The sequence below is a fragment of the Necator americanus genome, chromosome X (genome assembly GCF_031761385.1).
Source record: "Necator americanus strain Aroian chromosome X, whole genome shotgun sequence".
NCBI classification, from domain to species: domain Eukaryota; kingdom Metazoa; phylum Nematoda; class Chromadorea; order Rhabditida; family Ancylostomatidae; genus Necator; species Necator americanus.
The window spans coordinates 8,908,219-8,923,683 of record NC_087376.1 but is presented as its reverse complement, the minus strand read 5'-3'; the positions used below and the strand labels follow the sequence as shown (position 1 = coordinate 8,923,683).

At 43.6% G+C, this 15,465-nt stretch overlaps 7 protein-coding genes across 7 annotated transcripts; 5 read left to right on the top strand and 2 right to left on the bottom strand.

The window, feature by feature from the left end:
- Positions 1-62: 62 nt before the first annotated feature.
- On the top strand, positions 63-452 carry RB195_021921 (uncharacterized protein; the record flags this gene model as incomplete). Its single annotated transcript, XM_064208863.1, has 1 exon — positions 63-452. One exon carries the CDS (start codon positions 63-65, stop codon positions 450-452), a length of 390 nt encoding a protein of 129 aa, XP_064064744.1.
- Positions 453-3,537: 3,085 nt separating this feature from the next.
- RB195_021920 (uncharacterized protein) lies at positions 3,538-3,993 on the top strand (the record flags this gene model as incomplete). Its single annotated transcript, XM_064208862.1, has 1 exon — positions 3,538-3,993. One exon carries the CDS (start codon positions 3,538-3,540, stop codon positions 3,991-3,993), a length of 456 nt encoding a protein of 151 aa, XP_064064743.1.
- A 921-nt stretch (positions 3,994-4,914) lies between these two features.
- RB195_021919 (uncharacterized protein) lies at positions 4,915-5,422 on the top strand (the record flags this gene model as incomplete). Its single annotated transcript, XM_064208861.1, has 2 exons — positions 4,915-5,070; positions 5,258-5,422. The coding sequence occupies 2 exons, from the start codon at positions 4,915-4,917 to the stop codon at positions 5,420-5,422; spliced, it is 321 nt and encodes a 106-aa protein (XP_064064742.1).
- Positions 5,423-6,963: 1,541 nt separating this feature from the next.
- RB195_021918 (uncharacterized protein) lies at positions 6,964-7,614 on the bottom strand (the record flags this gene model as incomplete). Its single annotated transcript, XM_064208860.1, has 1 exon — positions 6,964-7,614. The coding sequence occupies one exon, from the start codon at positions 7,612-7,614 to the stop codon at positions 6,964-6,966; it is 651 nt and encodes a 216-aa protein (XP_064064741.1).
- Positions 7,615-10,069: 2,455 nt separating this feature from the next.
- On the top strand, positions 10,070-14,135 carry RB195_021916 (uncharacterized protein; the record flags this gene model as incomplete). The annotated part of the gene is made up of 7 exons (XM_064208858.1): positions 10,070-10,160; positions 11,150-11,193; positions 11,279-11,330; positions 13,229-13,341; positions 13,498-13,607; positions 13,671-13,882; positions 13,984-14,135. The coding sequence occupies 7 exons, from the start codon at positions 10,070-10,072 to the stop codon at positions 14,133-14,135; spliced, it is 774 nt and encodes a 257-aa protein (XP_064064739.1).
- On the bottom strand, positions 13,684-13,974 carry RB195_021917 (uncharacterized protein; the record flags this gene model as incomplete). Its single annotated transcript, XM_064208859.1, has 1 exon — positions 13,684-13,974. The coding sequence occupies one exon, from the start codon at positions 13,972-13,974 to the stop codon at positions 13,684-13,686; it is 291 nt and encodes a 96-aa protein (XP_064064740.1).
- Positions 14,136-14,317: 182 nt separating the features above from the next.
- RB195_021915 (uncharacterized protein) lies at positions 14,318-14,674 on the top strand (the record flags this gene model as incomplete). Its single annotated transcript, XM_064208857.1, has 1 exon — positions 14,318-14,674. The coding sequence occupies one exon, from the start codon at positions 14,318-14,320 to the stop codon at positions 14,672-14,674; it is 357 nt and encodes a 118-aa protein (XP_064064738.1).
- Between the last annotated feature and the right edge of the window lie 791 nt (positions 14,675-15,465).

Here is a 15,465-nt window from a genome sequence, read left to right as displayed (position 1 = left end):
GGGCATTTCGCAAGCAGGAAGAAAACGCAGTGAACGTCATTGAACACACAATTGAGAGAGTGATGCTAGGAGTATCCCGCTTCACGCAAGTGAGGGATGGGATTCGAAGTCCTCTCCCACGTCAGCGATCGAAGATTAGAGACGCCGCCGCATATGCCAAGGAAAGCAAAATTAGGTGGGCCGGACACGTGATGCGTTTCAACGACAACCGTTGGACTAGAGCCGTAAGTGAGTGGATACCACGCGACATCAAACGCACCGCAGAAACGCCGCCGACCCAAGAGTCAGACTTGTTCACAAAGTCCTCCAAAGAAAAATTTGATGCTCTTTGTGTTCCACGCGAAAGGAGGAACGACTGGGCAACTCTGGTAGGCGATCGGGGCAAATGGAAGAATTACTGGCGACCGCTCGACCATTTCGAAGATCAACAGGTGATCAAGGTGATGAAATAAACTGTGTCTACTATTCTTAACAGTTCTTACTTATAAAACCAGTAGTGATCTCGTTTTACGTTTCAAAATATCATGGCTGCTTTTAGAAGTAAGAAGTGTGTAGAATTGAAACAAAAGCATTTTGGTAGCCTAATTTGTTTCCGGACAGAGGAATCTTCGGCATCTCTCACTCCATGGAAGAGAAAGAGTTCATTTGATAAGCTTCGTGAAGGTAAGATCCAGACAAAACTCGCTCCCATCCTCTTATTAGACTACCACAAAAAGTGGCTAGGGTGGCTGGTTAAACTACATTGTTCTCCAAGTTATTCAGTAATTTTGACAGCTCACGCAACTCTTGTTTGCATATTTCATTATAGCTGAGTGGTTCTTTGCGTCCATATGGCCAGAAGAACATCTGAAGTGGTTGTCTCCATAAACGATTTGAGCGTGATCACGTTGAGGTATGTTCGCGAATCCTCCGGCATATCCACTGGACACGAAATTCCTCGAAGGAATTTGCAGAGAATCCTTCTTTATCGTTCCCCACTGGGCGAGGATCCCACTTTGCCACTACGAGCGTAGCCGCTTACTAATTCTAGTGCAAGTGAGATCGTTCAGGTATGGGGTCTGACGAAGTATGGGTTCCCCAGGGAAACCTAGAGATGGCATTGTAAATTAAAAGTGGATTAAAAGTGATTCCGCTCATCTCTCCCTGATCGTCGTAAAAAAACGGCGTAGAAACAGCGTTTTTTCCCGCAAGGTGCGTTAGAACGCACTGTCTTGTACACGCTCCGTCTCTGTCAGCTTCCTGTTCTATGGTTTCATTTGAATAGGCTGTCGAGGAGAACTCACTCGTTTTCGTGCACTACTTTGCTTGAGCAGAACCAACACTGTTAGTAATCTTTATTCTGCCTGACGTGTCTTCGTCATCGCCTTGTCCAGAGCCTAGAAAATCTAAGAAACATCCCCTCAAACGCCTCGTCACACCACAAGATATGACTTAGCAAAGAGATTGCTCAAAAACAAAGTCGGAGCAGGCCAGAGTATCGTTCACCTTGATAGCCGTAAAGCTGATGTTTGTTTGAGTAACGCCGCTAATAGTAGCTAATATTGATTCCCCTTGCATCTGACCCCGTAGATCAAACCCCGCAAAGATCTTGATATCGCGCCAGTTCGTTGATCGCAGCGATGCATTCTTATTTATATTTAATTGTTGGACATTTGGCTGTTATGTAAAAGTTTTCATTGTTTCTTTTTGTGCAAGAAAGTTGGGTTTGCGTGCCTATTTCGTGACTGCTGTAATGAAAGTGGTGTTTTTACGACACTGTCTGCGACAAGCACCTAAAGGGGATGGTATTTTTGATTTTACGAGCCCAACTAGGTGCTCCTTGACCCGAGTACATACAGGCTCCTCCTGTTTCGCTAGTGTACTCAGCCCCACACAGTTGGCAGGCGATCAGATAGATAACTCCCGATACCAAGGAGTCCCCTTGTCTTCATTCGGACATACGACGCAGTTCGGCGCCTCGCAAAGTCTGTCATGGGCACGATTGCGGACTGGCTGCTTCGTCAGGTTCGCGGTGGTATGTTCACTACCCTGACCGAGTTCTGTAGACCCACCAGTCGCAAGCTTGCTCGCACTGCATTGCTCATGTCATCCGAAATAAAAGGAAGGTGGAAAAGGATCTTTGCCGTCCTTTCTCCTATGTGCCACTGTGTCCCGTGACTCCGCTTTGAGTGGGAAACTATTGATGGGTACCCATTAAACTAAGCAATGTGATTTGCTATGTTCACAGATGCAATGCTTCCTTGAGCATCAGATAAAACCGCTGGAGCTGTCTTAAACATGTTTTCAATAACTGTATTTTTAGCCTTCGAGGGATGCGCCGAATGGTAGTGAGTTAGAACGTTCTTAGAGCTCGGTTTTTGGCACCACCTTGTTTTTCAATTTCCCTTGTATAAATGAGCCTGGATGTTGAGAAATGTTGAAAAAGAAAATGATTGAAAGCAACGGCTAATATAAGCGCAAGTCTTTGTCCCATGGCCAAGCCTCTAATTTGTGCCCTTTTGCCCAAACCATTGGACGTTGGCGAAACAAGCAGAGCACTATCTATCCGGGTCAAGGGGTACCTAGGCTCATAAAATCAACATTGTCGACCCCTTTAGGTGCTCATTGCAGAGAGTGTCATGCAAACACCCATTTCAACATACTAGTCACGATTTTGGTACGCTACGTTCTGGTGCGGAAGACATTGGAAACGTCCTACATAACAGCCAAAAGTCCAATCGTGAATGGTAAAAAAGAATGCATCGCTGTGACCAACGAGCTGGTGCCATATCAAGACCTATGCGGGTTTGGACCCGCGGGGTAAGTGTCACAGACGTGACCATAGATCATAAAAATAAAGAAGTAAAGAAAGATCTATGCACTCTCGGTGGAAACGCTCAGACAAAGAGCATTCGAATAACAAACAATCAATTAAAGTTGCACTCTAACGCTGTTGGCGCATCTGGTGGGCAAAAACTACTCGAGCACAATTGGGAGAGTAACATTGTGCCGACAACAGACAAAGAAGCGGGACAGTATATAAACAGTCGAACGGTGCCTATTGCTCAGAGCATCCTCGTGCATTCACCAATCTAGCATCTCTTTGAGTTCTTGCCCATTATCCATGCCCGTTCGTCTACTGTATCTTACTGGCAATGTTCGCTTGTATATTATACCATACTTGTGTATTTTTGATATATTTATATTTTTTATTTACATTTACATTATCCAAATTTAGGGTAATCTTACGTGGCTAACCCAAAAATAACTGACCACCGCCAACTTATTTGGTACACAGGCAAACCGAAACGAAAAGCAAACGGACAAATCTTCTACCACGAACCAACAAGAAAAGAGGTGAGCGTCATAATACATATATCATTGCAGGCTCATAATTATCTTTACGTTTGCATTTCTCAATACCGCCTCACTTGGAACTTGGGAAAATACTCCTCTTGCATTTCAAGCATCCTCTTATCCTTACAACGATTGACAATATTCTTCTGAGCATTATCAATTGAAGAGATTATACATTTCAATCCGTCCAAGCCATAAGAAATGGCAACATCTCTCAAAACAAGGAAGAGAGTTCCGAATAGGCATTCCAATTCATTAACGCAACTTTTGACAAAGCATGAAGAATTGGGAAACAACGTCAATCTACAAGATAGAGAAGCATGCAGTGCAGCTTTAAAGCACGTCCAGAATGCTATAGTGGAAAATAAAACCCTTCAAACAACCTTTGAAGGGGTATTACACGCGTTCACGGACAAAGTGGACAAAATGCCAGAACCCTTCACAAATGATGAAGAGGATAAAGTGTCCGAGTATACTACTAACGTCGAGGAACATATTGCCAGTACTACCAACCTGCTTCTTGAGGAAGAAATTGCCAGAGCTACCCTAGCATCTCATAGTCTTACATCTCCAATATATAATGTATGTCATCCTTCACTAGAAAGTCAGCCAGAACCACCGAGGATACCAATACCGGAGTTCAACGACAAAAGCTAGCAATGGGATAGCTTCTGGGAGCTATTAAATGCAACGGTGCATTCCCTCCCGCTTTCAAATTTGCAAGAATTCAATTATCCTCCGAGACCATTAAAGGGAGAAGCCCGTGAATAAGTGACTCGTCTTCAAATCACTTCGAAAAACTACCAACTAACAGTACAGCATTTGAAAGAGAGCGAACGCTTAAAGAAAAGGTCTCTCTGCCACAAGGAAAGACCTGGACATTAAGGAAATTGATGACAACACTTGTCATAAAATGCGAAGAAGAAATTGAACTGCAACTGCCAAAGAGGATAGAGCGTTCAAAATTTATACGCAAAACTGCAAAGGAACCGGAATTCCAAATCAAAAAGCGGTCTCCCTTTTGTTTCTACTGCGATAGCAAAGAACATTGGTTCACAAGATGCATAGAAATCACAGCAACTAAAGCACGACTGTAGCACTTAAAGAAGAAAAACCGTTGCATTGATTGCGGATCAAAGTTCCATATTTCTGCCTATTGTATCACGAACGTGATAATGCTTAATTTGTTCAATTTTTTCTTTTCGTGTCTTATAACAGTGTCTGTCTGTCGATGATTCATGATGTAAGTTGTGTTAACGCTGTTTGACGGCCGAATTTGTACTTCTCAGCCTCGCAGCTGCAAAAAATGATTCATTTGGACAAAGACACACGGTTCTGTTGTTCACAGGCCAATCGAGTGTTTCTTTGTGTTAGCATGCGGTGGACATCATAATAGTTTACTCCACCATCAATGGACAGTATAAATAGTCGGTGAAAGTTCACTGTGCAACTTCTCTTGTTCTTCGCTTCTAAATGTTATTTATCCTTTGCTCGCTCTCCTCTGCTTTTCAAGTGTCAGTTGCCATTATTATTGTTACCGTCACATGGTCTAATTATCCAAGTTTGAGGGAGTGCCGAATGAAGTTGCTAAGTTGTACCCCGCGTAGCACACCGAACGGGACTGCCAAAGTCACAATCAACACAAGTACCCAATACAAGTGCAACACAAGTGCATCGGCAGATCCGACGAACTCAGCTACAACCACTAAGGAACGGAACGACAACCGGATTAAGGTTAGCACTAAGATAAATTGCAGTGTGAATTTGCATGCTAACGCTACTTCCTTTAATTATTACTATTATTTGTCTATAAAATCTCGAAGCAACTTCACTAACATTTTGAGCAGTGAATTGATCAATGCAATTAACATCAATCATCGTCTACTCCTCGTTGTTGACAACAACTATCTATCATTGGCAGATTAGACCTGTATACCGACATTCTCAATGGCAACCTCCTTCAAAATTCGCAGAAGACGTCGTGACTCGGCAATTTAATGTTCTAGCCGACGCCCTAAAAGATAATGCTAGTCTGGTTGAATCGGAAATCTCCGCCAAGGAAAGAGAGTCGCTATCACCTTCTTAAGCTTTTTGTTCTCTTTTTCGTTGTGTTGTTTACACTCTTTACGTTGTATTCTTTACTTTGTTTATTCATCGTTCTTTTCGTTCCTTACTCGCACTTTCGTGCTACGTCATTGTACGCATATTGCTGATTCATTTTGGTTTAATTACCCAAGGGGTGAGGTGACGCATAAAGCGTTCTAACAGCTCGTGTCGCGTGTAGCCCGAAGAAACACAAAAGAACTGTCGCAGCACAACACTGAACCACCAACAGCCTGCCCGCACAGGAAAAATGTGCGAAATAGAGTCAGCGCTAGTATATATTTTCACGGCACCAACTTCTCTTCAAAAGGCCGTTTACGCGTTTGCCGAAACCATCGACAGTATAGAAATGCCACTAGGAGATGGAGAAGAAAAGCGCGTTTCGGAACACATCGAGAAAGTCAACACACTTAAGAAACGGAAACATTTCTCACGCGTCTTGAGGTGCAAAAACACGTCTTGATGTCAAAAATGAGAACACAAATGGAAGTGCACGTATACCCGGACTCTGGAGTGCAAAATCAGGGAACACCAGTGGGTCTCGTAGAATTACCCAGACTTCCCATCCCCAGAATTTAGCGGCAAAAGCTGGCAATGGTGCAATTTCTGGGAATTGTTTAACGCCACAGTACACCCGCTCCCGGTCTCAAATCTACAGAAATTCACTGAAGACAGAAGTTCACTGAAGTTACTGCTCAGTTTTTACTGAAAGCCCTAAACGAAGAGGCACGACAGTCTGCAGAACGCTTGAAGGTGACTGTATCAAATTACCCTCTGGTGCTGGAAAAAGTACGGTAATGCATCCGCAATCATAACCAGCCTACATGAAAGACTAGAGACTTGAACTGCACGATGCACCGACCTCCAGGACCAGTGCAACCTTTTCGATAAGATTTCATCTCTCACCAAGCAGCTCGAAAGCAAAGGAGAAAATCTTGACAGCCCATGCTTATTGTCCAAGATCCCTGCAAAATTCAGATCCACTCGTGTTGGTATATCCAGAGGAGGGTACTAGAGAAAAAAGTATCATTACCGGCAGCAGTGTGGAATCTGAAGAAACAGATGAAAACGCTTTAAACAGTTATCCGGCAACAGCATGAGATCAAACGCAACATGCTGGTGTTGGTGGATGAGTATGTACATGGTGCCATCGCTATAGAACTTGCATTTGTGTACGTGATGAGTGTATATGTTTCGTTGGATTCAGCAATCATTCGAGGAATTTTATGTTTTATGCTGCTTATGAGCTTGTGGAACTGCTGTATTTCCTCCTGATTCAGTGGCTTGTCCCAGTCGTATTGGTGTTTCCAAGGCTGCTGCTGGAGGTGTTTAAAATTAACTAGCAAAGGTATACACCATCCAAAGGGATCGTATATTGAAGCAATTTGTTGTGCTACTGTGCGTTTGCTCACGAATTCTTTTTGTTCTACAGAAAGCTTCAGCTCGAATTCGTCGTTGTTAGAGGTCCATGGGATTCCTAACATAGGTTTCGATTTGACGACTGGTCACAAGCAGCAAAGGAGTCTATAATTTCTGTGCTGTTGGGAACGAATTCGCGCAAATCCATCTGCAGTTCCGAGATTTGCGTGTAGTGTACTTTCTTATTGCATCTTCTTTCGTTTCAGCAAGAATGAAAAAGTCATCGACACAGAGATTAGCCGCAATTTCTTCTGCAAGCTCCTTTTTTTCGACAAAATTCTTCAGGCAGTAAAGAATTGTTGCACTTAGCAGAAAGGGCGATGCGTTAATGCTGAGTGTTACGCGAGTGAATCGGTAGACAGCAAGGTTCTCAGGCGTTAATGGTTTGTTGATGCTTTTTATCCAGAGACGCCTAGTGAAATCTCGATCAGTCTCTTCTATACGCACTTGGAGAAATGCTTTCTCTGCATCTGATATTAGTACACACTTCGCCGTACGGAATCGTAATAGTATGCCGTACAGTTTGGGTAGTATAGTTGGTCCTTGGTGTACTACGTCGTTGATTGATGGGCATCCTTTGTAGTGCGTTGACACACTGATGACTATGCAGAGTTTTGTAGTTTCTTTGGTTAGAGTTATTACGGGCTGGTGGGGTAAGTAATGTTTTTTGGCGGCATACGAGTCTTTGCCTTTGTCAACCTCTTCGAGAATAGCCTTCTTGAGTTGTTCTTTGAAGACAATGACATGACAAGACATACTGCTGAAGAACATCCGACTGATTACTGTAGTTTTGTAGTATGTTTTTCAGTCGCTTCCAGGCTAACATGCGGTTATCTCGCAGGTCTACGTGTGTTTTCTTGAAGTGGAAGTTTGACGTCATAGCCGTCTTCTTTTCGCTGGATCGATTTGTTGAGTTCCTCCAGTACCTCACGATTGATCCTTGCTTTCTCTTCTTTTTCGGGACCGGTATACTCTTTCCGAACGTTGTTGGCTTCAGATTTCCAGTGCTGCTCCCAGTGGTCTATGTTGTTTTCTACTTTGAGCATGTTTATGAAAGCTGGAAGCCGATATTGAATGGTGTTGTCAGGGTCTTGTGTAACGGGCCTAACGAAGGGGGGGGGGGGGATACACCCTTAAACAGTTCGCTAAGAACAGAACTGCTCGAGACTTTGTCACAGTTCCTGAGGACGAAGGAGAAGAACTCCCGTCTTAGATTGAAATGGTCTTCTTCAACCTACAAGGAAGAATCTACGCTCTGTTTTTTTTTTTTTGCCCAATGCGCGTGTACACCTTAACTGCTCCGTCACATGCGGATCTACCACAAATATTTTAAGATCACAGGCATTCTGAAATACACACACAGTTTGTAAACACTACTCAAAGAAATCAGTATGCACACAAAAAACGTAACGTCGGACTTTGAGTGGCCTGATGCTGGACAAATACTCAACGTGTACCTGCAATGGTACAAAACAGTCCTCTTAACAGTCCTCATCGTAGAATAGGATTGGCACTCCTGATTAGTTATTTTTACTTCACAATTGCATGTGGACGACTATTGTGCAGAATCTCCACTACACTAATTAGAATTGCTTGGAATGACATCAAACTTCTCATATACATTGCATGTTTCTCCTTCGAACGTGTTTTTCCAACTAAACCAGCGACAAAAACGCTATAACAATCAAATAACGAAGTGCAATCCAGCTGTATAATGTACGTACATAGCTAAGCCATCAACAACATACAACTTTCAATATACTTTTAGCACAATGAACACCCACGACGAATCCTATGGAGAGCTAGTTAGAAGGGGCAACGAGGAGGAGCAGCGACTGATAGAGCAATCCTGATTTAAACAAGCCTGCGTTCGTTTGGCCCCAACGCTTCCAACGCTACACGAAGTCAAAAGAAAAACAACAAATAATTCATTCGGTTAATCCTCAACATCATGGGATCCAATAATTTATCAAATGAGTGCGCAGAGCTATTTGAACAACGTCCGACTCTCTTCGCGAAGAGGGAAGCTACCTTGTACAAGCACAAGCTACAGAACCTACAAATGAAAGCGCAATGTATTGGGGAGAAAATAATAAGCGCGGTGCAAGGAATGGCTATGAGCTACGAGGCGTACTGATCTTAAATCTAGCAAAGTCCGTTCCCGAGAGCTCAAGGACTGAATTTTACGACCAGGAAGTGGATGGTATCTCAGTAAAGCCAGCTTTTGTCAATGAATTTCCCAAGAAGGAGCTCCAATCTTTTGATGAGCTTCAAAGAAGCGTCGAAACAGAGATGCATGAGAAGATATAACAAATGAGGGATTGACAAAAAGACACAATGACAAAAGATCGAAAACGAACACCAGGACATCTACGTGGAAATCTTAAAGGCCTTCACTGAGTTCCATCGACTTATGGAAGAATTTGGGAACACCATCAGACAGGAATTCACAAACTTTGGGAAAAACCTAACATCGCTCGAAACCCTAATAGAAGATATGGAGACCAGACATCGAAGCCTGATGTCGACAAAAGCGCGCAAACTCCTAATCCTGGTGATTTCAGAACAGTGAGAAACGACGAGCAGGTGAAAACCCTGAAGGTGAAGTTGAAGAGGACTTATTGGACCTAGATGGTGAAGAGGTGCAAAGTCATCCAGATGTGCCAGGCCACAAGGAGTCGAACCCTCGGAGCAACTAAATGGTAAAGAGATGTGGACAATGGCTGAAAGAGAGGATAATGACGATGTGCAAAGGCCAAAGTAGAGATCACCTAACCGCGAAGTTCAGGGACGAAAGAAATGGAAAAGAGACTGCATGGCAGAGGTCCTTCACCAAATTATGAAATTATCGCGAATGCCAAACAGAATCTGTTCGCGCCATAACAATCTGCCCGACGAGGATCGTTTCCTGAGATGTGCCTTCTGCGACGTTAAGGTCGAAAACTGCAGTAATAGCTGTCCGACCTATGGGACGGTAAGAGAACCTTTGCAGTAATAGCTGTCCGACCTATGGGACGGTAAGAGTAAGAGGCCAGAGGATGGTCACATGTACGCGCTGTCTTGAAACACTCAACCGAGCTTCGCAATGCCGAGACGTTGTGGAGAGTGTCACAAGGAAGGAATCATTTGGCCATTTGCCCGCTACCAGAGTTGAAGGATGCACTCGAAAGGGAATACTCGGATCTGCGAAAGGAACTGAAAATGATCGACGATGACTTCAACTCCTCAACGTAACACACTGCGTATTGAAGCGGATGCTCCACCTCTTCGTCAAATTCACCTGAACCATCCACTGTTTGCGGGTGGGAGTATCACAAGCGTGATAATGCTTAATTTGCTCAATTATTGTTTTTTTTTTGTCTTACAATAATGTCTGTCGATGATTTATGACGTAACTTGAGTTAACGCTGTCTGGCGGCCGAATTTGTAGTTCTTAGCCTCGCAGCTGCAAAAAATGATTCATTTGGACAAAGATGTTCACAGGCCAATCGAGTGTTTCTTTGTGTTAGCATGTGCAGGACATCATAACAGTCTACTCCGCTCTCAATGTACCGTATAAGCAGCCGCAGAAAGTTCATTGTGGTACTTTCTTGTTCTTCACTTCTAAATGTTGTTTATCCTTTGCTCGCTCTCTTTTGCGTTCCATGTGTCAGTTGCCATTATTATTGTTACTGCCATATGGTTTAATTAGCCAAGTTTGACGGAGTGCCGAATAAAGTTGCTAAGTTGTACCTCGCGTGGCACATCGAACGAGGCTGTCAACTGCCAAAGTCCAACACAAGTATCCAATACAAGTAACAAACACAGATTGCAAAAGCAACGGCTGTATCTATTACAAAAAAAAACATCATACGTCTACATGCTTCATGACTGCACCAGTCAAGGCGCTTCAGCAGGGTCCTGTTTCAAATGCAAAAAACGAAGAAAAGAAGAAGCAGTCACATGCTCGGCAGAACTGTACCACGAGCACATGTGTTACGGAGGGTTCAATACCCAGACTCGCAGTATCTCACGAGTGTAGAGGACACCTCCAACAAAACCCGTGGTTCACCTTAAAACAACTGAACCACCGCAAACTCAGTCAAATGCAAGGAGCATCGTTATTAATTTCCATCAGACGCAACTCATACAACCGGTGGTTCGCTAACATCGCGGTTTAACGGCTATCAAAGTGAGAGTTGTTGTGGTCTGCTTCTCTGACTTTCTCTTTGAGTAATCTTTTTGCTAAATCACATTTTGTTGTTTACGAGGCGTTTGAGGGGACAGATTACTTGTTTCTTTGATTTTCCAGGTTCTGCAGGAGGCGATGACGATGAAACGCTAGCCAGAATAAAGGTGAATGACAATGTTGGTTATGCTTACTACACAATTCAACTCAATAATGCCAGGATTCAAAAAAAGTCGAACTTGGAACTCACAGGTTTTCGACGGCTACGTAGTTGGATTCGACTCGTGCTCAAGAGTGGCGCGCTGTAACTGAAATCGTCGTGAAAAACGTCTTCCACGCCGTACCACTAGATAGGAGCACTTTGCAAGTCTACGACAGTAGCACGTGCGATAAAAAAAAATAACTTGGGCAAGGTGAAAACATTGGCAAGTCTTCTCTTTCTAGCTTATTTCTTCCAGAGTTATAGGCGTGGATGGTTGGAATCAAGGTAGTGTTCGAGGAGATTTTCGGTGTTGGTTCTCCTCTGTTAGGAATAGGATTAGAGATATAGTTTTCAGCAATGAAAGTGTGAAGGCGGAACACAGTCGATAAATCACCAAGGTATCGAGAGCACCACAGCCTCAGTTTGCTCAATGAAACAACTTTGAGCGCCCACAAAATTGTTTCCTAAATTCATTTCGGAATTTTTCATTAGAGGATCTTCCACATTCGGACTCAACTCGGTTTTTGCAGCAAAATTTTCTTTCAGGCGTTGAAAGCTTTGTATTACTGACATACACTTGGCTCACATGTTGTGCTTAGAGGTATAAAATGTACATCTACATCTTTGCCGATTTTTTAATTATTTCCAGCCAACTCTTCAATTAAATTCGTGTATGCCATTTATAACATGATCTTTTTGCTTTTACCATCTTTCTACATTGCAACTGTGAATCTTTTGCTGACAACTTCTGAAAGTATAAATCTACCAAACTTCGGACGCGTAAGGGATCTGGCCATCGATGGATTAGGAATAGTAGAAGCCTCCAATATTTCTTTGAATTTCACAGGTGAGTGATAGTTAACAGCAGGTTCAAGCGTGTGATGGGATTTTTTCGTGGGGGGTCGTAAAGGGAGGGGGTTGCAAGGGGAGGGGAGTCGCAAGAGACATGATCATAGTGAATAGTGGAGCAGTAGGTGAATGGAATATAGCATGATCATAATGACAAAACATTAAATAATATTAATCATATAGATGCATTACAAAATATTATATTAAACTAAGAAATATTTTCAACTACATACATTACAAAATATTATATTACAAAGTTTCAGAGATAGGACGGTGACATGGAAACGGAGGTCTTGCGCACTTCTTAGCACTGGCGCTGACTGAAGAATGAATTTTGAGTTAGATTAAACGTGTTTCAGGAATTATAAAAAATTGGAACAAACCTTTCTGCATTTTTTTTTACTTTCAGAAGCCAATATTGTTGAAGAATTTCGGGCTCTTTCCAAAGAAAGAAGAGCAGTGTATGAATCTAACTTAATTCTATGTCTTTAAAATAAACTCATTTAATTGTTGTAAGAAGCACTGATGAAAACATTGATTTTTTTTGTGATTAAAACCGCTGGAAAAATGAAGACGCAAGATGGCAATATGTAGCATAAGAAATAATTTATTGTTCAAGCTGCTAAGACGATGGCGGCATGAACGAAAGATGGGTGAGCCGCCAGCAGTTAGGCATCCATGCATCATTGCCTTCTGACCAGCTATAGATTTATTCTCAGATTGAGACGATCGAGCATTGAGCAAATGAGCACTAAGTACATAGACAGAGTAGAACTGGACAGCAGAAGATGAGATGGACAGCAGAAGATGAGATGCACAAATCGACTTAGAGATGAACTGCGAACGGAAAAACGAAAAAAGGAATCAACATTTTGTCTTGACAGTGCACAATGTTGACAATATGACAATTGGCCTCGCAGGTTCGACACCCTGCTGAGGCAAATTTTTACGAAAGAGACTGGAACAACTTCTAAAAATGAAGAATTTAATTTTATGCAGTTCACAACAGTTTAAAAGAAAATTTGACAACATTTAATGACCAAAAAGTCTTTTTCCAGTCTAGAAAATTGGGACGGCGTTTGGAAAAATCACCCGTATATTTTGATGGAGGTCTAAGAAAACATGTTATTTGCAGAATTTCTCCTTTCCAGACCGTCTGGTTCTCTCAATATTTAAATGGGACAAATCCAACCTCCACAGCGGTTTACCGCCTCATAGTGGCGTGGAGGTGACACTGGGCGTTGAACTGCGATGCACAGCGGAGGTTCGTCCTCCGGCAGGGTCTCCCAAGCTGAGAAGGACTTCGATACATCCGACATTCCTACTTCTCGGAATCGGAAGCCTAGCTAAGAGTAAACCACTGCTAAGATTCACCACCGTCTTGGCAAAATGTCGCAAGGTGGCTCCCTGATCCATACAGGTTGGGCGACGACCTGTGGTGAAAGCTAAGCTCGCCGTGGCATGGCTGCTTAGTTTGGGGAAAAGTCTCTTTGCCACTCCAGCATATCCACTGCCTCAGTACATTGCACAGTGAGCCCTGCCGTCTCAGACGTCAGACGGTATGGCGACCGGTGAGAGGCGATCCAATCTCAGGTTGCTCAGGACGTCATTGATTCTGGACCAAAGCGACACACGCACGACTCGCCATGGAGTCTGTCTCAGACTGTGTACTTACAACGCGAGAACAGCTTCCACAGACGCTGACCTTCATGCCCTTCTCGGAGCTGCAGAGCGTATCAAATTTCACGTAATTGCTCTGCAGGAGACCAATTGCAGAAGGAGCCACGTACGACAGATGAATGACGGTACACTCGTCATTCGGTGAGAGAAGGTTCCGTCGCGAAATGTAGACGGTGTTGGTTTTGTTGTGCACCCATCCGTCGTCCATCTTGTCCATTCTCACAAGATCCTCGTGCCATTCTTCGCCTCCGCCCTCTGCGCCAAAAACCCATCAGCATCATCAACTGCTACTCACCAACATCAGCAGCTGATGAATCGGAATTGGACGCGTTTTACGAGGAGCTGGAGGAAGTAGTCCGCAACGAGAAGTCCTTCTAAAAATTCGTTGTCGCAGACTTCAACGCAAAACTAGGAAAGGCCACAGAAGAGGAATACAGTATTGGAAGATTTGGACTAGGGGACCGGAATGAAAGTGGCAATCGCCTCGCCGGGCTGTTTTCCGCCGCTCGCCTCTTTCATGGGAACTCTCTTTTCATGAAAAAAGATCATCGTCGGTGGACATGGAAATTGCCCAATGGCGCGACTCGTGCGGAGATCGACCACATACTCACCAACCGATGGATAGATGGAATCACCTCCCTCTCCGTAGTCTCCCATCCTGTATACGAATACGCCACCTGAAATCTGCACCACCTCAGATTCGTGTAGTTATGCCTTTAAGAGGAATGCCCCGTCTTCGCGACCCAGCGAAATATGCATCGAAAGCAAAACATATATGGGTCGGTCACATCATGAGAAGAATCGACGATAGATGGGCTAAAAGAACGCTAAAGTGGATCCCAAAGGACGCTAAACGCCCCGAGGGAGATCGCCAACGAGATGGGGTGACGTGTTCGCTACACGGATGGACCGGCTGAGAGCTCAGCTGGATACGGCTCAAGGACATCGTCAACGTCACTCACAATGCTTGAGAACATTTTGGATGACAATGGCGGGGGAACGGGACGAGTGGAGGAGATGCTGGGGCCCGCACGTCCAGTGAAGATGGGTCATCTAAGTATCTAAGTAAGTAATCCAGAAAAAGTCGGAAAATTTCAAACTTAGTCTCACCAAAATTCCAAGAAGACTAGGAGGTAAAAAAATACAGCAAAATGACCTTTTTTTTAGGGCAAACCTTCTTCTCTTGAAGATCACCTTAACTTTCTCTTTTGGTCCTCTTATGACGAAGTTATTCGTTGATAGTCGAATTTAAGCAACAGCCAAGATTGTTAACAAAATTTATTACGGCTAACGTTTCGGCGTTGTCGCCTTCGTCAGAGCCTGGAAAGTAAGAACATTTGCAATATATCCTCTCAAATGTCTCATCCAGAACAAGTCATCATCCCCTAGGATATTACACCCGGAATCAAAAACCAAAAAAGCCCAAATCGTTGTGCCTACCTCAGTAGCCGCGTTGCCGTGATGTTAGCGGATATCTGCGTGGTGCAATCGCTCCGCTGATACTAATTAGGATGCGACTCGCATATGACCCCGTAGATCAAACCCGCAAAGGTCCTGATACAGAGCCAGCTCGTTGGTCACGGCTAAGGCCACTCTTCCCTTCTATTCATTTTTGAACCTTTTGCATTTATCCAAAACGCTTCCAAAGTTCTGCGAGCTATAATTCTGTGGTTAAAAACATGTTTAGGACAGCCGTAAGGGTGACATC